This window comes from Oryx dammah, unplaced genomic scaffold (assembly GCF_014754425.2).
Source record: "Oryx dammah isolate SB20612 unplaced genomic scaffold, SCBI_Odam_1.1 HiC_scaffold_29, whole genome shotgun sequence".
Taxonomy (NCBI): domain Eukaryota; kingdom Metazoa; phylum Chordata; class Mammalia; order Artiodactyla; family Bovidae; genus Oryx; species Oryx dammah.
Genome location: NW_024070213.1, coordinates 8,299,734 through 8,323,147, shown reverse-complemented (window position 1 = coordinate 8,323,147; position 23,414 = coordinate 8,299,734). Strand labels below are relative to the sequence as shown.

Genomic DNA, 23,414 nt, shown 5'->3' with positions numbered 1-23,414 from the left:
AATGTAGTTAAAAACCCTTTTATGTGCTGCAGATTGTTTAGTATTTTTCCCACTCCTCATTCTTGAGTCATTAGTGTAAAGACGGTGGGGATGATGGTATGATTCATAGTTTATGAAAGTTTCTCAAATTAATTTCATAAGACTGTGGAGTTTTAAACTGAAAGGGGCATTCAGAAATAAGAACAGTGCTGTGTGCAGAAGTGCAGACTGAGAAGCCAGAAAGGTGAGATGGATTGTCATGGTCATCCTACTTCCTAATTATGCACTGCCTCTCAAGTGTGAACACCTCGTTCCAGGACCAGATCCTGGAGACTGTGAGTTCCTCTGAATGAAAGCTCAGCAAGTTCTGTTCATAGGAGTCCTTTCTGCTGTGAACTCATCACCTCTCTTTTTTTCTCAGTCGCTATCGTGGCCCCTGGTAAGACCCGAGGAGGGTCACCATACAACCAGTTTGACATCATCCCAGGTGACACACTGGGTGGCCATACGGGTCCTGCTGGTGATAGCTGGTTACCTGCCAAATCTCCACCAACAAATAAAATCGGAAGTAAATCTAGCAATGCCAGTTGGCCTCCAGGTACTACCGTCCAGAAAATGGTGGTTTTGTGTTTGGGGTATCATTTGTTTTGTAGTTGTTAATTTCAGGTTCTGAACAGATTGCTTTTTGCCACCCACATTGATTTTTTTCATCTAGTTAATTTTTTCTGCTTTTCTTTGGAAAGATAGCAGATTTTCATGGGTTGGGGAGAGGTGGTCTTCGCTCTGTAGAGTTCAGTCAAGAAGATAGGGTGGATGCTGATCACCTGCAAGACAGGTTACTGAGTGGTAGATACAGCATGGGCACAGATGGGTCAAAGGGAGTTAGGGGAGTGCAGTCTGAGGATACAAGAAGGGGACTTTGGAGCCAGGACTTGGCATTCATCTGTGCAAAGGATGCCTTGTAACCTGACTTCTTCTGAAATGTCCAGTGAATTGATTCGTTTTTCATTCACCAAGTATTTATTACCAGGTTCTAGGGATGTAGACTCATAGAGCAGTGAGAGTATTTGCTGTTTTTCCTCTTTTATTCTGATGTAATCTATTTTCATTGTAGAAAAGTTTGAAATTTTTACTAAACCAAAAATAAAAATGAGTTTTAGTCTGTGTCCTTAACCTTTTTCTATATACTATTATTTATGCTATGAATACATATAGTCTCTATTAATGCATATTATTCATATATACTACATACCATTCTTCCTCCTCATGATTTGGAACATAAAAGTTTATTCTGTCATATGATTTAAATATATAAAGATATATATGATATATAAAATATGATATAAAGCTTTAAATATGATATAAAGAAATTGTAAACACATATATTCTAGGCCTTCTGATGATAAGCCAAATGGTTCCTGTCGGTTTTCCCTGGTCATTCCAGGAGTAGCGATCATCTGTTTTCTTTTGTGCATCTGAGCCAGTTTCCCAGTGAGATAAAGCAGAAGTATCTCCTCTCCAGCTCAGATACTCTTCCAATTTTCACCTTGATGTCCCCACAGTTGTCCTGAGCACCACAGTACTCAGGCCTGCCTCCCTGCCCTCAGGCCTGAATTGGCCTGGGAGCCGGTCTCTGGCATCAAGTTCACAGGCACAGAGAGGAAGTAGGTGAGCGTGTGGTGGCAGCACAGGAGAGCTGCTGGCAAAGCATGTGTTCAGGCTGACTTTTTTTTTTTAATGATGAAAATCTGAGCTAAAATAGCTTCAGAATTTAGACTTTTCTTAGACCAATTTGTTGTATCAAAAAATTACTTGACCATATTTTGAACAAGTTCTTACCTCAATCTAATATTTGTTCTCCTTGTCTCAGAATTCCAACCAGGAGTGCCATGGAAAGGTATCCAAAACATTGACCCTGAATCTGACCCCTATGTCACTCCAGGAAGTGTGCTGGGGGGTACAGCCACATCTCCCATTGTAGATACTGACCACCAACTTCTGCGGGATAACACCACAGGTAAATAGTAAAACCCCTCATGTTTATCCAGCACCCAGTATTTTCCTGTTTGGCAGTCTCTGGCTTCATTTGCATTCTCTGGTGTCTAGTAATTACACCAGGAAATGCAGGACTAGGTAGCTTTGTTTTTCACGTTTATTTTTTAGATTGTCCTTCCTTTTATCGAAGGTCAAATAAAATACTTCAAGATTTGACTAGTTCCACTGATATTTATCTGCAGTTTTTTATCTCGTTCTTCATTTGTCATCTAAAGGGTCTAATTCTTCCCTCAACACCTCGCTGCCTTCACCTGGTGCCTGGCCCTACAGTGCCTCTGACAACTCCTTTACCAACGTTCATAGCACTTCAGGTAGGCATGTGACTCATTTCTTCCCCTCTGGCAAGCACTTTCCTATCAGGTTGCGTTGTACAAAGGAAATTGGTGTTTATTTCTTAAGGAATAAATTATAGCAGCTGAACAACACAGGTCAGCGTGGATGGAGAGACATCTCTCATATAGGCCACGTCCTTGGGGAACTTGCAGGCTCACAGAGGCAGGATGAGACAAATACCATTTAGGACCAAGGCAGATGGTGACATCATTGCAAGGAGCTGTGGGTGTTGTGAGGACAGAGGTTATATCCTGATGACACAAGTGCTTTTCTTTTAACCGGTCTGCCAAGAAAATCAGGGGCCATGGGAAGAACCAGTTAAGTTCAGCTTGTTATTTCTAAGGCAGCCAATTAGAACTTACTTTTCTCTAAAAATTCTTCCACTTACAGACAAAGGCTAAGGGCAGATGGCCAAGGGGGGAAAAAAAGAGGACCTTGGTTAATTCTCCAACATTTGCTGAGTTCCTTGTGTGTGTGTTTTGTTTTGTTTTTAAAGATAGTTGGGAATGGAAAACTTAATGGATATAAAAAAGCCTTTGAAGTCACTTACTTAGCACAACGCCTTACAGATTGGTAAACCAGTCATTAGTAATTGGCATGTTGGTCTTGCGAAAGTTGGACCTTAAGCCATTAAAGTCATTAAGGCTTCTGCTCTTTGTCCAAGTAAATGCAAGTAAAACAGATTCTTAGCTACCTACTAAGACACTGCAGGTTAATGACCTCGCAGACTGCCTTCTTTTTGTCTCCACTTCTGCGTCGTGCTGACAGTACAGTGACCTCATTTATTGAATGCTCCCGCAGACCATGCAGCATGCTAAGCCTTCAGCATAAATCCTTATCTTACCTTCACCAAAATCTGTGGGGAAGTTCTTGCTGTTATCCCATTTTGTAGATGAAGAAACCGAGACTCAGAGAGCTGATAGAGTCTGTTGCAGGTCTGAGTGAGTGTGTAAAGGAGCTAGCTCTACATCCCATGTCTCTGCACACCGCCCTCCATCATTCTTTCACAGGACTTCGGCCAGAGTGGAACATTTGTCACAGTTGATGAACCTACAGTGGCACTTCACTCACCCAGAGTTCATAGTTTTGTTTTTGCATTTTTCTTTTTGACTGCACCGTGTGGCTTGTGAGATCTTAGTTCCCTGGCTAGGGATTTAACCCACGCTCCCTGTGGCGAAAGCTCAGTGTCTTAACCACTGGACTGCCAGGGAAGCCCCCTGTGTCCGATTTTTAAGAGGTACCAATGTAGGGCTGAAGACCTAGGACTTCTGCCTTTACAAGTAAAACTTTGTTTTCACCTCTGTTATTCCTGTAACTGCCCACACCCCTTTTTTACAAGCAGATGATCACCTGAGAGGTGACCCCAGGCATCACCTGGACTTTTTAAAACTGAACATATACCTCCTCCCCACCCCCAAATTGTCTTTCTTTCGTAACTAAACTCTCATTGCCTAGAGGTGCTATTGTGCATCACTTAGTCGCAGCATCTCTTCCCTTTAGCCTCTTCCTTACTCTTTCCCGTCTCCCCCACTCTCAGGATTCAGGCACTGATAACGCCTCCCAAGTGGCGTTATCTTCTGTCTCACATCCATTTCTTCTCTTCCATTCTTTGTGCTGTCACCCAGGTTCTGACCCTCCTTTGAATACTACTTACTAAATCTGCTGCAAAACTGATAGTATCTAAAACTTGGGTCAGCCCCAGTTGTCCTATATGGCCTCCTGTACCTCTCTGCCCCTGGAATTGTTCGGCCACAATTGCAGGGAAATGTATTGGGTCCAGAGAGTTCAAGTTGAACCTTGGTTTGTATTTTCCTGTTTTGCTGAGCCCATCCATTTATATCAATCCTTCAAGACTTTTCTTGGCACAGTCTTTGCTGACAGCCCAGCATTGTCTTTCTCCTCCACGTATTGAGCAAATATGATGTTCCCTGGGGTTACAACTCTGTGTTCATCTGTTCCATCTTCCCATCTGAACTTGAAGTTCTTGAGAATCACTGTTTATATTACCCATAGCACTGATTTAGGGCCTTAAAGTGAAGTAAGTGCTTAGTGAATATTTGTTGATTGTAATTTTAAAATCCATTTGAATGTTGCTATCTACTCTTCTGGATCAAGAAAAGTATAATTTTTAGTGTAGTTTCCATTCAATCAATAAGTATTTATAGGATAAATACTTTAGTTCTGCCAGGGTTCACATTCTTTGATATCTGTAAGACTAATGGCTTTAAGGGTGATTTCCTTGAATTTATCTTCCTTTTCAGATTGTATTTAGTTAAGAAGCAGTAGAGAGTTAGTTCGGAGAAGGCAATGGCAACCCACTCCAGTACTCTGGCCTGGAAAATCCCATGGGCAGAGGAGCCTGGTAGGCTGCAGTCCCTGGGGTCATGAAGAGTTGGACACGACTGAGCGACTTCACTTTCACTGTTCACTTTCATGCATTGGAGAAGGAAAGGGGCAACCCACTCCAGTGTTCTTGCTTGGAGAATCCCAGGGATGGGGGAGCCTGGTGGGCTGCCATCTATGAGGTCGCACAGAGTTGGACATGACTGAAGCGACTTAACAGCAGCAGCAGTTAGTCATCTTATTAACTCTTGGGGCTTCCCTGGTAGCTCAGACAGTAAGGAGTCCGCCTGCAATGCAGGAGATCCAGGTTCAATCCCTGGATCGGGAAGATTCCCCCTTGGAGGAGGAAATGGCAACCCATTCCAGTATGTTTGCCAGGAAAATCCGATGGACAGAGGAGCCTGGCAATCCATGGGGTCGCAAAGAGTCGGACAAGACTGAGTGTCTGAGAGTTAACTCTAGCTCATGTGTTCATATGTCAATTCAGAGTAATAGTCACTGAGAATTTATGTTAGATAAGCTCAGAGAACAATGTTATTTTGTTACTCTTCAAACATCTACTTATTTAGACTGTTAAAACTGTATTTATCTGTGTGTATATGTAAAATATACCCGTGTTTGTTGGCAAAACTGATGTATTTAACCTTATTTCCTCCTTCCTTTTCTCTTCTGACAGCAAAGTTTCCTGATTATAAATCAACATGGTCCCCAGATCCCATAGGACACAACCCCACTCATCTCTCCAACAAGATGTGGAAAAACCATATTTCCTCAAGGAACACTACACCGCTGCCCCGCCCGCCTCCTGGTCTGACCAACCCCAAACCATCATCTCCCTGGAGCAGCACAGCACCCCGCTCAGTCAGGGGGTGGGGGACACAGGACTCACGGCTCGCCTCCGGTGAGGAGCTGCCCGAGGGAGCATCATTGTTCCAGCACAAGGGACTCATGCTCACACACAGTTGAAGACGTGATGTCTTCATAGGAGAGGAAATCATGGTTGTTAGGTAGAGGAAAAAGTACCTTGTGAGTGGAAAATTGAAGTCAGCCTATAAAGGCACAGGGACCTGAGAACTCCCAAGGTCTTGATGGAGTAAAGATGAGAACCTTGGGAGCAAAATGTTGTCTTGCAAATAAGAGTGTGTAGGATCACAGTCTAGGAGAAGAGAACTGGCTGTTGAGTGACAGGATAAAGAAGGTCAGAGTGAAGCAGAAAGGAGATTTTTTTTTTTTTTTTTAATATATTTACTTATTTGGCTGCATCAGGTCTTAGTTGCGTCATTCGGGATCTTTCCTTGTGGTGTATGGGCTCCGTAGTTGCACATGCGGGCTTTTTCTAGTTGTAGCACAAGGGCGTAGTTGCCCCAGGGCATGTGGTATCTTAGTTCCCATCAGTTCAGTTCAGTCGCTCAGTCATGTCCGACTCTTTGCGACCCCATGAATCGCAGCACGCCAGGCCTCCCTGTCTATCACCAACTCCCGGAGTTCACTCAGACTCACGTCCATCGAGTCAGTGATGCCATTCAGCCATCTCATCCTCTGTTGTCCCCTTCTCCTCCTGCCCCCAATCCCTCCCAGCATCAGGGATCAAACCCTGCGTGGCAGGGTGAATTCTTAACCACTGAACTGCCAGGGAAGTTCTAGAAGATGATTTGTAAAAGGAGGGAAAAAACGTGTGTAGGCTCTATGAAAATGTTTCTCACGTGTGGCCGTCTTAATTTTTTTGTTCGTTCTTCCTGATCTTTCTTTCTGGTTGCTTCCAGCCTCTACCTGGAGTGATGGTGGTTCAGTTCGTCCTAGTTACTGGCTGGTTCTTCACAATCTCACTCCACAGGTAATCATGCTTTCTTGGGATTTTCTGGCTGGGACTTGATTAAGAGAGAGACACTCAGAGATGTGGGGGTTTAGCAGATGGGAGAGTTCATTTACTTCCTGGTGAGTCTCCCCAACCAATGCCCAAAGCCCACTTCTGAGCCAGGGCGGGAAGGAGACGGTGTTGGCCACTCAGCTTCATGCCTGCCTCCGTGGTGATGTTAACACAGGTAGTTTATAAATAGTGAGTGTAGGGTTGTATTATCTGATGAGTTCTGTTTAGCAGAGATAACTTGCTTTGTGGATCTGCCTGTCAGAATCTGGAACCAAGCAAAAAAGTTACCTGTTTTTGTATTGCTCATTCAACAGGACTTCAGGCTCCCTGTCAACCATTTCTGTGCTTCATTCATACACGACTCACCATAAAGCTCTGTGTAGGAGTGTGTGGATTTTGTGACTGAAATGCCACACGTGTGCTCTTGCTTTTCCATCCACTGTCCTTGTCTGTGTCGATGGCATTACTGATTCTCTCTCACCGGGATGTGTTCTCTGGGTTGTTGTTACAGTGGTGGGGCTTCATCTGCACCAGATCACCCTCCCTTTCACTTGAGTTGCCTGATAACTGGCACGTTTGTAGCAGCAGGTGTTGAGTACTCAGTGAAATGAACCCCTGGAAACTGAGCCCATGGTGGTCTTCATTTGGACTTGCCAGCACAACCTTTTAACAGCACCTTGTTAAAAAGAAGTCAATTAGACCTCCCTCCCCTTGATGCATTGAGTGAATTGTCTGACATTTAATTCATAAATGGATTCACTCACACCTTACTAAGCCAGCATTTTCCAGACTGTTCCCATGGGCTGATAATAGGTCTCTGGTCTAATATGTTTGAAATATATACTTGATTAGACAAAATGAAGCAGATATCTTCACTGTAAGACTTCTTAGACCCTTTAATATGCTAACATGCATTATGATCCTCTGTGGGGAAATACAGATTCTCCTCTGTATTTGCCCAGTGAACCTATTTGTCAGGGGTAAGTCGAGGGCTCATATTTTAAGATTCACATTGAGAGAGACAGTTTTCCAAATACAGTTAGCATGAGAAACTGTCTGGATTAATTTCCATATCTGATCAGCTCAGCTGAAGTTCCTGGGTTGTTTATTTAGCTAAGAGTTGACTGAAGTATGAACATTTTATATAACTACCCTCAGAACTATATATGCCTCATTATTTCTAAGTCGTCACAGTGTGGTGGGTGTAATATGGTTAGGATGAGAGAGGCAGTGTTGAAAGGAGCCTGTGTTATTATATGAAAAATAGTAAAAGTACAGACTACTATGTATAAAACAAATAAGCTGAAGGGATATACTGTACAGCACAGGGAATATAGCCAATATTTTTAAGTGAAGGGTGATCTATAAAAATTGTGAATCACTATTATACACTTAAAACTAATATAATACTGTAAATCAACTAGACCAATTGATTAATTAAAATTAAAATTTTAATTTAAAAATTAAATTTAAAAAGAATGGTACTTATATTTGTATATAAATGAATATAAGGTTTGACTGAGTTTGTATTAGAATTGAGTCATTTTAAAAATCAAAAGACCTAATAGCACATTAATCTCAACCATAGCTTAAAAGAAAGTTACAGGGTCAGATCTTTGGGGACCAGGATAAATTTACTTGTCATCACCTACAGCTTATTGAGAGGAGATCTATCTTGAGAAATCACTTGTGACACATACTGACATACTGATATAGTCAATTGTCATTTATAAATGCTGAGAGCTTTTCTTCAGTCATTTTCTATTAAGAATTATGGTGAGACTGGCAGTTATTCATCCTACAGGATTTCCATGGTAAAACCACAGAGTATTTCCACCACTGCTGCCAGGAACACAACTTTTTAAGGCTGTTTTAGTAGTGATTTGTTTCCCTTCCCCCAAAATGAACCAAAAGGTTGGACTGAGCATCTCCAGTAAACCTAGTGAAGATCTGAATACAAATGCATCGACCAGAGCGAACCAACAGTTTTGTTCTCTAACGTCATAGATGAGGAAGGGCAGTTGTCCCAAATCGCTGAACATCCTCATGCTGAGAGTCTGATAGGGTGAGTGCCTGTAACCTTTGGTCACCTTGGCCGCGGGCAGCAGAGAGCACAGAGAAGTAGGCAGAAGTGGAGTCTGTCCTTGGGATGGCCAGAGTAGGAGGAGGAAGACATCAGAGTTGTCTGAGTGAGGGCATCCATCAGCATTCTGTGTTGTCAGATGGTTAGCAGTGCCTTCCTTGTTCGTGTCTTTCTCTTCAGCTTTTTGTGAGATTGGAGGAAGAAACTACATTAATAATGTTGCTCAGAGCCTTGCATGTTTTCTTAAATTCTTATTTGGTTAACCATTTTATTTCTGTGTTTTAAGGCTCTACCAAACAACACAGGTTCACCTCTTAAGGAAAACAGACTACAGGTTGAATTGTATGCTTTTTGTTTTGAGCTGTATTTATACAAACATTTTTTATATCTGCAAAATGGGCACAGGAGATCTGAACCCAGTGCTTTGACTGTCTTGAGATTTGCTTTGAAGACCCTGTATTCAGTGCAGTATATTCAGGAGAGTCCAGTGCAGCTCCCCTGTCTCCAGTTCTTCAGTCATCTCTCCAAACCTGATTTAGGACTGAGGCTGTTAGTTACGAACCGGAACCCCTCCTCACTCTCAAATACAAGAAAGGTCCCCTGACTTCCTTTCCCACCCCACTCCAGTTTTTATCTCATGACTGTCATTACTCTTTAGATTGATGGGTCAACCTTGAGAACCATCTGCATGCAGCATGGCCCACTGCTGACATTCCATCTGAACCTAACCCAGGGCACTGCCCTGATCCGATACAGCACCAAACAGGAGGCGGCCAAGGCCCAAACTGCACTGCACATGTGAGTACCCATCCTGCCTTCCCTGAGACAGACACACATGAGGAGGCTCACGTGAGTACCCAGGCACGTGCTTGATGAAACAGGGATGCACAGGACGTGCACGCAGGCGGCGGCGTCACGTGACCAGCTGCCTGCATACTGAGGTGGCTGATCTCATCTGCCTACGTAAGCACGGGTGTCATATGTGTACCCGAGAATCAGAATTCCAAAAGTAATGGATTTGTACATTTTAATACCATAAAACAAAGCCACTATTTAGAAATGAGACACTGTAAGTGCTGTCCTTTTTCATAATAGAATCTCGCTGCTTGCTTTGGCCTCTTCGTGGGTGGTGATGAAATATTATGGTCTTAGTTCTGCCTACAGTAGGTGGGGCTGGATCAGACTCTGACCATCCTCCTTCCCGCCACCATCAAGGTGGTGAACAGGGAGGAGCTGACTCCCCGTGGCTGCAAGTGCCACGATAGAAAGGTACACACACAACAAGCAAGCGATGGGGAGGCTTAGACAGTGAGCCCACCCTGAGATGAAGCAGCGCTGCCGATTTCTGGAGCTGGGTCACCTTGATGCTTTGGGCTGTGATCTTTTACCTCCAAGGGTAAAAGGAGGCCCAATATTTCACTTGACAAGCAGATTCTGTATCCCAAGGGATGTTGCTACATCATGTTGTCCAGTAGTCTTTGGGTATCTTGAGATTGAGTGATACTTGATTGCTCTAAATCAGTACTTCTCAGTCACCTGGTGGTCTGGTTAAAAGACATGCTCCAATCCTGGGGATATGGAAGCTGCCAGTGACAGACACGCTCCTTTGAGTAGCGAGGACTTAGGATACTCCATGTCCATGCCTGCTTCAAGACCTTCCTCAGATGCATAGCTTTCTCCCTCCCTTTTTTTCCAGGTGTGTGTTGGGAAACACTACCATCCTGGCTGAGTTTGCCACCGATGACGAAGTCAGCCGCTTTCTGGCACAAGCTCAGCCCCCTACACCTGCGGCAACCCCGAGTGCGCCTGCCGCGGGCTGGCAGTCCCTGGAGACCGGCCAGACACAGTCAGATCCCGTCGGACCTGCTCTGAATCTTTTCGGTGGGTCCACAGGGCTCGGGCAGTGGAGCAGCAGTGCTGGTGGCAGCAGCGGGGCCGATCTTGCCGGCGCTTCATTGTGGGGCCCCCCCAACTACTCTTCTAGCTTGTGGGGAGTCCCGACCGTGGAAGACCCTCATAGGATGGGCAGCCCTGCTCCTTTACTACCTGGTGACCTTCTGGGAGGAGGGTCGGATTCAATCTGAACTTAGAACTTTCAACTCTGACCTCGTGACCTTTTTTGGAACAGCAGCAGCACTAACTTGACCTTTTCGTTTTTTTTTTCAACTTGCAATAAATACATTTTTAAAAGGAAAAAAGAAAACGGAGAGAGAAAAAAAAAAAAGGTGGGTCATTGACAGACTGTCTGAGCACATAGTTGCCTCCCTTCTAACTTCAGTTTTTTCGTTTGGAATATGAATCCAAAAAGAGAACATATCACTCTTGAAATACTTGAATCATGAACGCCAACCTAGAAAGACAATGTGAAGCAAGTACACATACCATTTAAATTTAAACACACAAAAAAATTAAAAAAATTAGTTTCTAGTTTTTCACTTTTTTCATGTTATATGGAAGTTGTTGCTAAGAAACATATATACTGAAAAAAAAAATAGCTTTTTAACTTTGTTTGCACTGGGTGTGTTTCCGTCCTTAGGTCTACCATGTTTGGGAGGGAGGGGAATTCAAAAGCATTGTTGGGGTGGGGGAGGGAAGACTTGACGGAGCCTCACTTTAAAAACAAAAACATAAAAAACCTTAAAAAAAAAAAAAAAAAGGAAAAACTTTGTGATTGGCTGGTTGATAAATACCAGTGTGTTCTGGCACATGTAACTGCCCAGGCATGCTCGTTCTGGTGTGTGTGTGCACGTGTGTTCATGTGCATTCGCGTGCATCCTTCTCTCGGTCTCTGTGTGTGTGTTGTGTGCCTGTGTCTTCCTCTTCCTCCCCACCCCCGAGTTCTCAGAAAGCTGCATTGCTGACAGTCCGCAGGCTGGCTGGCCGGCCATCTGCTTTTTATTTTTATTTTGTTTTTTAACTATGAGAACACAGGAGCACGAGCACCTCGGGGATCCGCTGCTGCTGAAGCCACCCCGTTGGGCTGTATTGAAATGAACAGAGTGCTTTTTTAATGACGAAAGCAGGGAGTTCCTTTACATCTGCGAAGTAGCCGGAGTGAGTTTTCCATAGCTTTTCTTTTGACCTAGCAGTAGAGTGGAGCACTGCCAAGTCCCCAAAGCCAGGAGAACAGGAGGTACCTCTTGGAGCAACTGTGTGTTTATTTCTGTTTTGGGAAGTAAGTGGCCACTGGGCACATCTGAATATCCATTCAATTTCATGCTGGCCTTTTTGTTAGTCTGAATGGGAACAGATGATAAGACAGTTTTTAGTGCTGTGATGTCTCAAATGCAAAAAAAAAAAAAACTTATTTCCCCTTTCTTGTTTAATCAGGAATGAGAAATTGGTCGGAAAGTCAGGTAATGCTGAATTTAAAATTTCTCTTGGTTCTCTATTATTTTATGAAAACAAACAAACAAAAAGGTTGTGAGCAGCCTCCTGCAAGCATCTGCAGCTCCTCCTCTCTGCTCCCTTCTTGCTGAGCGTTACCTGTGCCAGGCCGCGGCGTGTTACAACACCGGGCCATCACTGACAGAAACGTTTACTTAACGAATGTTCTTAAACCAGTGTGTACTTCAAGCGTTTCCTTTTGTTTCTCTGTGTTGTGTATTTCCTGTGTATGTGGTTTTGCTTAGGCAGGTATAACTTAGCAAAGACTTTTTAAGTATTGCACCTTTTTTTGGTTTTGACCTCTTTTTTTTTTTTTCCCATGTAATGTTGCTTTTTTTATTTCGGTATTTAAAGACTTTTTTTTTTTTTTTTAAGCATCAATGTAGTAGTACTCTGGGCCGAATAGGGGGCAACTTTTAATCCACAGTTATCACCAACATGTATGTACTTATGTTGGAATCAAAATGTATCAAACTGCTTTTTGTGAAGAGTTAGAGCAGACCTGAAGGGGTGGGTACCCCTTTATACAAAGCAGATGGCTGGCGGGGGGTGGGGGGGTCGTGTGCCGGTGACGTGCCAGCACGTGTGTGGACACCCCAGTCTGCATTATACTGTTTAACATAAAGTGCCGACATTCTGTACCAGCAAATACCTGCCCATTCCAACCCTTGGTGGGAGCAGACCTCTACTGTCCTCCATAACTTGCTGCTAGTGAGGACAAGGGAGTTTTTCTTTCTTTAGCATCTTCAGTGAAGGATACAACAATGCCTAATAATGTATTTGACTTATAGCTTGTGTCTGTGGGTGGGAGGGTGGGTGGGTGGGTGTGTATAGGAAAAGGCAGAAGCTAATTATTTGCATTTAAGTGGTTTTGTGAGACAAAGAATGGGAATTCTGTAGTCCTCTCGGCTTACTCTGTTGATAAACCTAGCCTTGAAAGAGATTGACACACTTAACTCAAGTGAGCATTGGCTCACTCAAGTCTTTCTGAGCCCTTCGTGGGTAGGTGGTCAGACTTGAGTTCCCAGCGTTGGTTTGGTCCCATTGGATGCCTTGTAGAAAACTAACTGTGCCCTCCGGTTCCATCGCCACCACGCCCCTTCCACTTCTGCCCACGCACAAAACGTCTCCTTCCAGCCCCCACCGACCGCTTTCTTTGTGGGGGAGGGCAAAACCCTGCCATGCGTGGTGACCTCCAGCTGAAGAGCAGCTGTGTTCAGATACCCACAGAAGGCTAACTCTGAATGTCCCTGGGCCAGGTGTGTGTCCGGAGGCTCACACGAGCCTGTGGTGACTGTCCACTGCCGCTCTTGGTCCCCTGCCGTGTCCTGCCCCACCCTCCTCTCTTCCTGCCTGTTGGTTCCTTGACCTGCACTATGGGTTAGTTGAGTTCCTTACGATACTACGGTGAAAGCCGGGTGCTAGAGCCCCTCTTGTTTACAAGACATAATGAGGGATTTGAAATATGTAAAAAAAATAAATAAACATGAGAAGCTAAAATGTTCTTCCATCATAAGCTTAAAGGGAAAAAAACTAAAAACTTAAAAAAAGACCAAAAAGTGCGTATATATATACATATAAATATATATTTTAGATGAAGACTAACTCTGGGAGCATTTAACAGTGTTTTTTGTTTTTGTTTTTAACATTTATTTTCCTGCTTTAAAATTTGCAAGCATTCTCAGGAATTCTAGGGTAGGAAGCCAGTTTTGGAAGATGGTTTATTTAACCGTATCTTATCCTAGATAGACGGCCGTTTCTTTCCTGTTAATAAACTTTTACAAGTTCCTGAAACTTCAGAAAGTTTAAACAATTTTTACTTAAAAAAATGTAAAAAGTAAAGATTCCAAAAGTTATTGTCATACTGGGGATCACACATTTTAAAACACATAGAAAGAAATATTTTTAAAAAATTATCAATTTAGCAGCAACAAGTAAATTGACTATCTTAAAAAATATGGGAGAAGGATTAAACTTTATAAGAGCTCTATCATGGATTCATTTCAAATTATGTATAATTTAATGGGAGAGTGTTTGGTGTATATAAATGGGACTACCATCACTTTATTTCTTTCCATTTAAGACTGAGCTAAAATCTCCCTGAGGAATTTTTATTTTTATTCAAAGGAACCTTTCTCCCTGTCTCCCCAACTCCAGCAACAAAAGAAAGGAAGAAAGAAACAACAGCTTAAAAAAAAAGTAGCTCTAATCTGTAAAATATTACGGTTGGATTGCTGAGAATCTATGTAAAGAGTTAGGAAATATAGGTTAATAATTTTTGGAACAAATTTTAAATGTAGGCATTACTAGAAGAAAAATATCTATGGACTGTTCTATTAATGAAGAATGTGTGTCTTACCTCCGTTTGCTATGGGAGGAGGAGAAAATAGTAGAAGAATCTAATAAGGAACAAGTGATTTTTACTTTTTTTAGCTCCCAGCTACTGTTATGCTCATTTTAATTCCTGTTTTGAAGATCTGCTGCTTAATTATCCCCATCCCTCAGCCAGAGATGTGGAGTATTTCCTGTCAGTTTTTGGTGATGTTGAATTCTCCTTTTGTATTCCCTCCTGGGGCCAGGGGTTAGAATTCCCAAGCATGACCACAGCTGCTTTTAAACATCTAAGCTTCCCGGTGGGGAAAGAAACTCCAGCTCAACAGGTAAAGGGAGTGGGTGGGGTTGCTGCCTGCAATTTCTCTAAAACCGCTTTAGTGCCTTCGTACATACACTCGGACATCCTGAGCAGGGGGAGCGCGTGTGTATGTGCATGTGGTCTCGTCCCTCCAGACGGTGAGATGCCCACCTGTTACAGAGATCGGAGTGGTTCTGGACGGGCCCCAGAGGCAGTGGGCTAAATGCAAAGTCATTCAACAGAAATCAAGGAAATGAAAAGTACGCTTTTATATCTCGATTATGTGGGATGCCAAGGGCCTTCCTGGCACTGTGCATCAGCTTCTCGAGTGACAGCTGCAGTGACTTGGAACGTCTCTTTGTGTCAGGCCAGTAGGAAGGGGTTCCTATTTTTCTGCTCTTGTCCTTTGTCTCTTCCCTTTCCCGCCAAGCCCCGCTTTCATTATCGCATTGCTGGAAGCTTTGCTTTACTGGTTGGCAGTGACCTAAGAACAGGATACATTGTGAGGATACAACGGAAGAGAAAAACTTTTCTTTCCACCGTATTCCTTGGCAAGAGCCATCTCTGCTGGGAGGTCAGATGGCTTCAGGACACTTAGAAACGCGCTGGAAGCATCTTTTCTTCCACCACATTATGGCATGGGTTCAGGGGCTTGCTGGTCACCTCACATTACACAGATTTACTTTATGAACATTTTGATCATGTACATTTGAGCTTTCCAGTTTTTACCAGGTTCCGGGTGTCCAGCTCTCAAATATCATGAACTTGGTTTCTGTTGACCACATGAGTGGCCAAAAGGAAGAAAGCACTAGAAGGGGAAGGGAAGTCTTCCATCAGACTGGGGACCTCCCCTGGCAATTGAGATCCAGTGCCATGACCTAATTTTAGGTGTTTAAGAAAAAAAAAGTATAGATCTCCGAGACACTGTGACGAAATGGATGGTCCATGTGGCACCTCAGAGTCCCCAGTCCCCAGCCCTTTATCTTCCTCATTTACAGCGTTCACAGATGTTAACTTAGCACTGCAAGTTAAAGTTCCAAAGCACAGTCTTTCATCAGTGTCCCCCAGTCAGTCAACATTACGCCTCAGTTGCCATTCAGTCTGTTTTAGCAGCTTGATTTGTGATTGCTGTGACTCCTTTTCTAAGAATTTTCCCACCTCTTCTGATGTGAATGTAGCATAAGTTAGCAATGGGTTCTTCCAAGTTCCTATGGGTTGAATGTGGTGTGTAAGGATATGCAGAAAGAAAAAAAGAGAAATCTCTTTAAGAATTTGGAAGAGAGCTGTTGTTAATATAGCTAGCAGAAGCTAAAATTCCACAGGCTATTAACTAATTACAAGTATTCACTTTCACCACTTTTGTGGGGGGAGGGGGCAGTTTTTGTAAAGTTAACAGCCAGATTCCATATTGACCTCTGATGCTGTGATCATTCTATTTTTTTCTCTCTTCTGCCATCTTGACTCAAAATAGAATGAAGATGTCTATGTGCTGAGCAGAAGGTTTAGGCCTAGCCTTTTCTCTGCCATGTAAACAGGATGTTTTCAGCAGATTTGGCTATAATAGTCATCTCTCAGATTCGGGAACAATTGAGTCTTTATGCAGAAAAGGTCCCCTTCGCCCCCATCCTCAGAGTTCGAATGCAACAGGCAACACTCTAGGTTATTGTTCTGAGTTTGGGTTTTTTCCTTTGCTTTTACTTCTCTATTACATCCTTAGGAGTAGAGATCCATTTTTAGCTGGTTTAAAAAAAAAAACACCTTTCTTCCAGTGTTTTGCCATACTTCATGTATATGCATTAACTACACTTGTTAGTGTTACTACAAAGAGAAATCTTGGTTTCCGCCCCCCCCCCCAGTGTACAAATAAGGTTATGTGCGATAGTGCAGATGTAAATAGCCTCGCCCATGTGTATAAATGAACTGTCAATCTCTAGACCTCAGCAGTTAATCAGAAAACGGGCTGCCCTCCCCCTGGGCTGCAGACTGTGCCACAGACTCTCTGCTTTCTTATCCACAAGTACAGGGTATCCACACAGTCTAGAAACAGGCAAGTATGTAAGCTGTCATCAAGGTCATCATCAGTCTGTTACAAAACATAGAATATTACCTCTATTTCCAGAGTTAGTGCACACCCTGTGATAAGGCCTGTAGATTTATGGCCAGTGCCAAAGGTGTGTGTATTTTCAGAGATAGTCCCCTTTGGTGATGATGGCATTATTTCCTTGACCTGAAATTTGACAGAGGAGGTACTGGCAACACATTCTTTATTTGGAATAATTATCAACTTCAAGAATCTCTGAACGTAGTAATAACATAATTAAAATTGAACAATGACCCTGCCTGCTCCAGCAGAGGAAGAGGCCTTGGACACCCACAGGATGGTAAAGGGAACACCAGTCAGGAAACAGCTGTACTCCCCACCAACTGGGTCTCCATGCCATCCTCATATATACGGTCGCTTGGTCTAGATCTGGAGTAATTCCCAAGTATTTGATCCTTTGAGTGGTTTTTAAACTGGCAATCTCTTGTAGTAACCTCCAGCCACCACCAAAATAGCAAAAGCGATAGAAATTGCCAGTGTTTGCCTCACAGAGTTTAAATAGTTTCCTCTTCAGCTAGCTGGGCATCTGAATTTGTTTTTAACAACTCTGCATGCCAGGAAAAATGGTACTGCCCTGAGCAAAAAGTCTGCAAAATTCAGCTGTTGTTTCTTCTTTGTAACAAATGCTTGACTTGTTCACAGAAGGAGAAAGGTCAGAAAGAGGCAAGTGTTCTGTCTTAAATTGAAAAGAAATAGTGTTTCCCTAAAGTACTTTGTGCCTCCGTTTCATTTTCAAACTATAAGTCATTGCTTGGAAAGTAAATTCCCAATTGGAATTGATCCCTTTTGAGCCAATATTAACAAGCTCGGATTGTGTCTTTTTTTTTTCCCCTCAAAAAGTGGAATTCCTTCACTGCTGCTGGTGAGCAGCTAAAGAGTAACTGTGGAGTGGCTTCTAGTGTGATTGTGGAGCCGAGTGCCTGCCTTCCCTTTCAGCCCCCCACTTCCCTGGACCTCTTACTGCATCTGGAGGGCCTTCTCCTTGGGCTCCCGAAAGGCATGCACAATCCTGGGTGGGCGGCGGCAGCTGGCTCGTGGGAGGTGATGGGAGGCAAGCCGCCACCACACTGCAGGACCAGCCTGACAGCTGAGCTTTAAGGAGAGGAAGACTGTATCTTGGGTGTGTCCACCAAAAATGCAAAAGGTGGATAGGGTATTTATATAAAACAGCATAAAAAACCTTTGGAACCCTTGAAGAAATCACATACCTTTTAAAGGTAGCAGTTTTCACCAAGTGATGCATTCAGCATGGCACGTCTGGCCAGAAGTCTTGGGCTGAGTTAAAAGATAATGTGTTTAAAACACCACCTCCTTTTAAAATTTTGTCCAAGGAGTTAATTTCCTAAGTGTAGTATTTCTGAATGTGCCTTTGTGAGTTCAGAGACCGTCTGTTTTAGGAAGAACCTACCCATTGGGATAAAACAGACAGTCCCCTTAGTCTGTAGGAAAGTCAGCATTTCTCTGGGCCACCGCCATGGCGGCCGTGGGTTTTCAGTAGCATCAGTGTTGCACACCGCAGAGTCATGGGGAGGAAGTTCGGGGACTTGGGACAGGGAATGAGGAGGTGATGGTGCACAGATGACGGACACCGGGTTAGTCCAGGAGTGCAAGTTGAACGTCTCTCTCAGCATCGCCTAGTCTCCGTGTATATGTGCATGCGTGGCTGTGGCTGTCTTAGTTTTTGTTTTCCTGTAAGCACTGGAGAATTGCAGTCTGGTAACACGGATTTGTGGCACATCTGTGCACGTCGAGCAGACATTTTCTCGCTCCTGCCGCACACAGTGCAGGCAGTGCGTGGCCACCCTTTGAGTCTGTGTCCTGAGAAGGCAATTCTTTTCCCAAATGGAAGTCACGTAATGTTGCTGTTTGTGCGAACAGGGTATATTACACACAAGGGAAAGGCTTTTGAAAGGATGAGTTGGACATGTCTGAGAAAGAAAAGTGAAAAATCAGAAACCATGTTTTATTTCTTCAGAACCATTGTAGTTCAACATTAGAAATCCACAGCGTCTCCTCCTTTGTTTCACGTTTGTTTTAAACAATTTCGCCTCTTCTCCCCACTCTCTCCTAAAGAGAAATCAAGTGAATGCTAAGGGCCATTTCCATAATTCCTCAGAACTCCCCAAAGGGGAAAGCAATCCCTCGCAAGATTCCTCCAGCTTCATTCAGGAAGACCCGGGGCGATGCTTCTGCACTAGCTCCGTCCTCTCTCATGGCCTTGAAATGTATTATTATGCAAATGTGAATTTTGATACTGAATTTAAGAAGAGGTTGTTGGATTTTTTTTTTCTTTTCAAAAAAAAGAAAGGGGTCCCATATGTGGTCATCATTGCTTCTTTATTTTGTAACGTGAATTGTAACTATGCATTCTGCAAAGGGGGGCGTGGGGTGGGGGAGAGGGCAGAAAGGGGACGGATGTAGCTTTGCATCCTTGTTCCACGGTTTCTGTGTCCATGGTGTGACCCCTATGCTGGCAGGGAAGGGGAGTGAGAGCGAGAAGCCAAGCCGTAAGGTCCGCACAGTGAGGCATACAGGGCCCTGTGAGCCTCGGCCCAGCACTTCTTGGGGTTGGGGGGCGCCATTCCTACCAACCAGCGTGGCCCAGGATCTCTATCCTAGCTGTGCAGTGTTAGTTAGCCTGGTGCAGCATGAGGCCCCTGAAGGCCCCTCCACCCTGCCCCACTGCTCTTTTCTCTGGAAAAAAAGTTCTCACCCTTTGCTGAATTCAGAACCCTTGCAAGCTCAGGAAACCATGCCTCACTCGTGCTGACCTTAATCTTTATGTCAATTTCAGAAGCCACCTCCTCGCTCCATTCTAATTTTTCTTCTTTGATGTTTTTAAGTGAATTTAATTGTAAGGAAACTCTCTGGAGAAGAGGACGGTTGCATGACAGGCCAATGGGGCTTCTCTTTCCCAACCTCTCCCGCTCCGCCATACTGACATCTCTGCCACCCTGCAGTTACTATGCTGTGTGTAGCTGGTGAGCAGGGAGGTGTTTGAAAGCCTGCAGCCTCCTATTTGTCCTGACAGCATCCCTCCGTTGATCTTACCTGCAGTGAGTCGTGGCCTCTGCATTGCTCTGGTCTAGGCATTTTTGGCAACACACAGTGTCCTAATAAAGCAAGAAACAGTGTTTCCATGCAGCTTTTGCTGTTGACATTCACAGTACTGTAACAAGTAACAGACTTGACCAGTCTCCTCGTGCCCCTGCGAGCCTGCACAGGCACGGTCTTATCAGGGTTCCAATCTATTAGATTGCCTTTAGACAAAAAAAAAAAAAACACAAAAAACAGAATTCTGAGTTTCAGCTAACACAAAACAATACCTCCAGGTCCACTTCCCCTGCAGGGTAGACCTTTTAACTCCCCTTCTTTTCTGGCCATCAGTGGGTTTTCCTTGGAAAAATACGAATGTGTAAATAGCAGGATAACTTTTGCAATGTTTTCTTTGCTGTGAAAATTACCCCCAAATATGATATTTTCCACATTTTTTTTTAAAGCCATAGGAAGTTTCAGCTCTTTTTCTTTCACGTTTGAGAAGAGCAGAACAGGTCATGGGAGTGGACTTGAGTTTGTGGGATGGCATTCTCTCTATCACCTTCCACACACAATGATAGCAGACCAGTGTTTAAACCCTGTTTGAAATAGAGGCCATCTATTTCAGCTCTGGGTCCAGGGTGGGGAGTGTCTGGATTGCTCTCTTCTGGAATCTGTCACCTCCAGGGACTCCAGAATGTTTTCTCCCTGAGACCTTGAGCTGTCAACCTTCCTTGGTTCAAACACACACACACTTTGAGTAACTGTAGATCATAAAGAGAATCAGTCCCTGGCATTTCAATTTTGTGCTGTAGAATTCATAGCCTTGTCACTGATGCTCTGGAAATGAGTTGATTTCTTATTTGGAAGGAAACTCCTCTGAGACATGCGGACAGCCTTCCTGAAAGGCGCTCGCACCCTTAGATTGTTCTCTCTCCACGAGGCTTGAAGCTGACATTAGGTGGAGGGAAATAGGTTTAAACAAGTGCTGCTTTTAAGGATCTGTCAGCTACTGCGCTCCTAGATTTGGCCGCTCATGAGGCAGGATCAGAATAGATCGTTAGAGATAGCTCATGAGGCAGGATCAGAATAGATCGTTGGAGATAGCTTCTTCACAGCTTCCCTAGCTCCCGCCATCTAAACATAAACCCTGTATCTGTCAAGAAGCCCGTTGTAGGTTGGGCTCCCTGATCTTTGTCTAGTGACGACTTCCTTTGAGGGGAAGAAACTTGATAATAAATGCACACATATTCACCACCCACCTTCTGATTTGGGCGCTGTCAACTTGCAGATTTTATTTCTCTGTGATGGCCCTTTTTCTATCCATTTCTTCTTCTGGTCCCTCCTGAGGTTTTCCTGCCCTTGTGTCCCAAGGGGGCGCTCCCGAAGGGCTCTGCTGATCTCTGCACTTCTATCCTGGGACACATCCCCCACCACCCTTTGCACACACACCAGTGACCAAAGTGTGTCCAGTGATCTCACAGAAGATATCAAAAATGGTGCATGCACCGTGAATGTGCTCACAGAGACACGTGCACAAGATTCTGCACCCTTGGCCTTAACCTCAGTATGACTTTAGGTGCAGGAACATTTTTAACGTTTTAAAAAAAAAACTTTCTGGGAGGAAAAAAAGCAACAGCTCAACTGTGCCCACTCCTAAGTCTCCCATTATTTGCTTACGACTTACTCTTTGCCCATCCCACGCCCTCCCTGTTTTGAGTAACTAAAACCAGACAAAGAGAAGCAACCTGAGGAGAGGTTTCTGGACTATTTTATCTTTCTCCATGTGAATGGAGAGATATATGCTGCTTTTGGGTTCCATAATCCTAGGGGGCTATGTTTACATAGTAAAATACATCCTACCAAATCAGGAAACTGAAGAATGGGAATCTCTGCAGTGAGAGTTAGGTCACTGATGGTGAACCAGAGAAGTGAAGGCCTGGGGTGGGGGCAGAGGAGAGGTGGGGAAGCACCACCTGGTGGCGCGGGCGGCGCTGCCCCTCAGTGCCCCCTCCTCCCCCGCGTCTCCCCTTGCCCCCTCTCACAGACGGTGCAGAGGAGGGCATCAGAAAGAGGCTGGATCTTTAAAAGGCAGCTTTCCAACTTTGCACACAAATAGGTAACAGGAAGGTACAGCAAAAACCCTCTCATCTGAAACACTGTCCACAGAAACAAAACCTGTAAACGTGACTAAATGGCTGCACAATTTTAATGCTCTCTGCAAGTTACCTAGAAGTGTTTTGTTTTTTTCTTATACTTGAAATAGCTTTTACAATATTATTTTGATGGCTTTCTTTTCTCTCTTGTAGTGGGCGATAGAGAAAGTGGATGTTGGGATTTAAGGAAGTTTGAGGGGAGAAAAGGGAGGATATGGCATTGTCTTTTTTTTTTTTTTCCTTAAATACAGAGGTTTAATCAGACTCCCATCTGTTGAAATTGCTCCTCATATGACTGGTTTTACATGGACACAGAAACTAGGCACTTTAGAGGTGCACTTGCATGGCAGGCTGGGCCCCCCTTTTCTATATTTTATTTTACTTTTTTAGTATAGTGGTACTTAAAATCACTGGTTCACTTAAAAAACAAACAATAAAATGTTAAACTCTACTAATGTACAAATAAGCTGAAAAGTTGCATTTTATGTGTATTTTTTGCCATAGCAGGTACTGTATTTCTCATGCTGGATTTCAAAAAAAAAAAAGTCAAAAACAAAAAAAACTAAAGGGTGGTCTTTTATTGGATTGTGACAGGTTGAGTAATAAGGAATTAAGTCGTCGTCATTTCATTAAAACTGAGAGATGATGTAATGCATATATAAGAGTTTTCTGAAGGGTTTTTTTTTTTGGGCTTTTAAACAGCTTATTTTTGTTTTTGTTTAGTTTTTTATTTTATTTTATTTTGGAAAGATATGATTGTATTATGTGCAACTCAGTTGCTTACATTATAACTACAAAATATTTTTGGGTTCCTGGAAAAAAAAAAAAGAAAAAAGACTAATAAATGTGTTTGGCTGCTAAGCATTTATTGTGGTTTCCTGTTTTCTTCTGCCCATTTAATTTGCTCATGTGTTGAATATTTATATTTTTTTCCACTCTTCTCTATCACCCTGGTCCACACATAAAAGCTGACTGACATTCAGCATCTGAACAGGACCTCCACTTGGTCTGTCTCGCCTTGTTGTGGTTTGTGTTGCCGGGGTTCTAGGGTTGACCAGTCAGTGGTGGGCTCAGGCTCCTTGCCACCTGCTGTGCTGCTGGGTTTAGACAGTCTGAGAGAAATTCGGGTTCTGCTGCCTTTTTGTCGCCTCGTTTTCGCCCCCTATGCCTTTGGGAGGGAGGACACTTGAGGGGAGCTGAAGGAAGGACAAGGCGTGCTTGGGGCTCTGCCACAGCCTGGGAAGGTAGCCACGTGCCACCTCTGAACAGGAAGCCATCTTGCCTGCGCCTTCGCCCTGCTTGCCGCACTCACCACTGAGGGATGGGAGAGCGTTACACTAAAGGCCAGCTTGTTCCTTCTGAACAGTCTCTAAATTATCGTTCGCTGCTGGAGCCTTGTTAGACCTGTGATCGTGCAATACCGCTAGAACAGCAAAGGGGAA

General features: G+C 43.7%; 1 protein-coding gene across 4 annotated transcripts in view; it reads left to right on the top strand.

Moving 5' to 3' along the window:
• TNRC6B (trinucleotide repeat containing adaptor 6B) overlaps positions 1-22,836 on the top strand; it is a 255,335-nt gene extending 232,499 nt beyond the window's left edge. For all 4 annotated transcript variants that reach the window (XM_040233240.1, XM_040233237.1, XM_040233238.1 and 1 more), the window contains 7 exons: positions 401-577; positions 1,850-1,996; positions 2,250-2,345; positions 5,387-5,611; positions 6,474-6,544; positions 9,319-9,458; positions 10,357-22,836. In XM_040233240.1, coding sequence (XP_040089174.1) covers positions 401-577; positions 1,850-1,996; positions 2,250-2,345; positions 5,387-5,611; positions 6,474-6,544; positions 9,319-9,458; positions 10,357-10,744 — 1,244 coding nt within the window. In that variant the 3' untranslated portion in view covers positions 10,745-22,836. The remainder of the gene's footprint in view (positions 1-400; positions 578-1,849; positions 1,997-2,249; positions 2,346-5,386; positions 5,612-6,473; positions 6,545-9,318; positions 9,459-10,356) is intronic.
• The last annotated feature ends 578 nt before the right edge of the window (positions 22,837-23,414 follow it).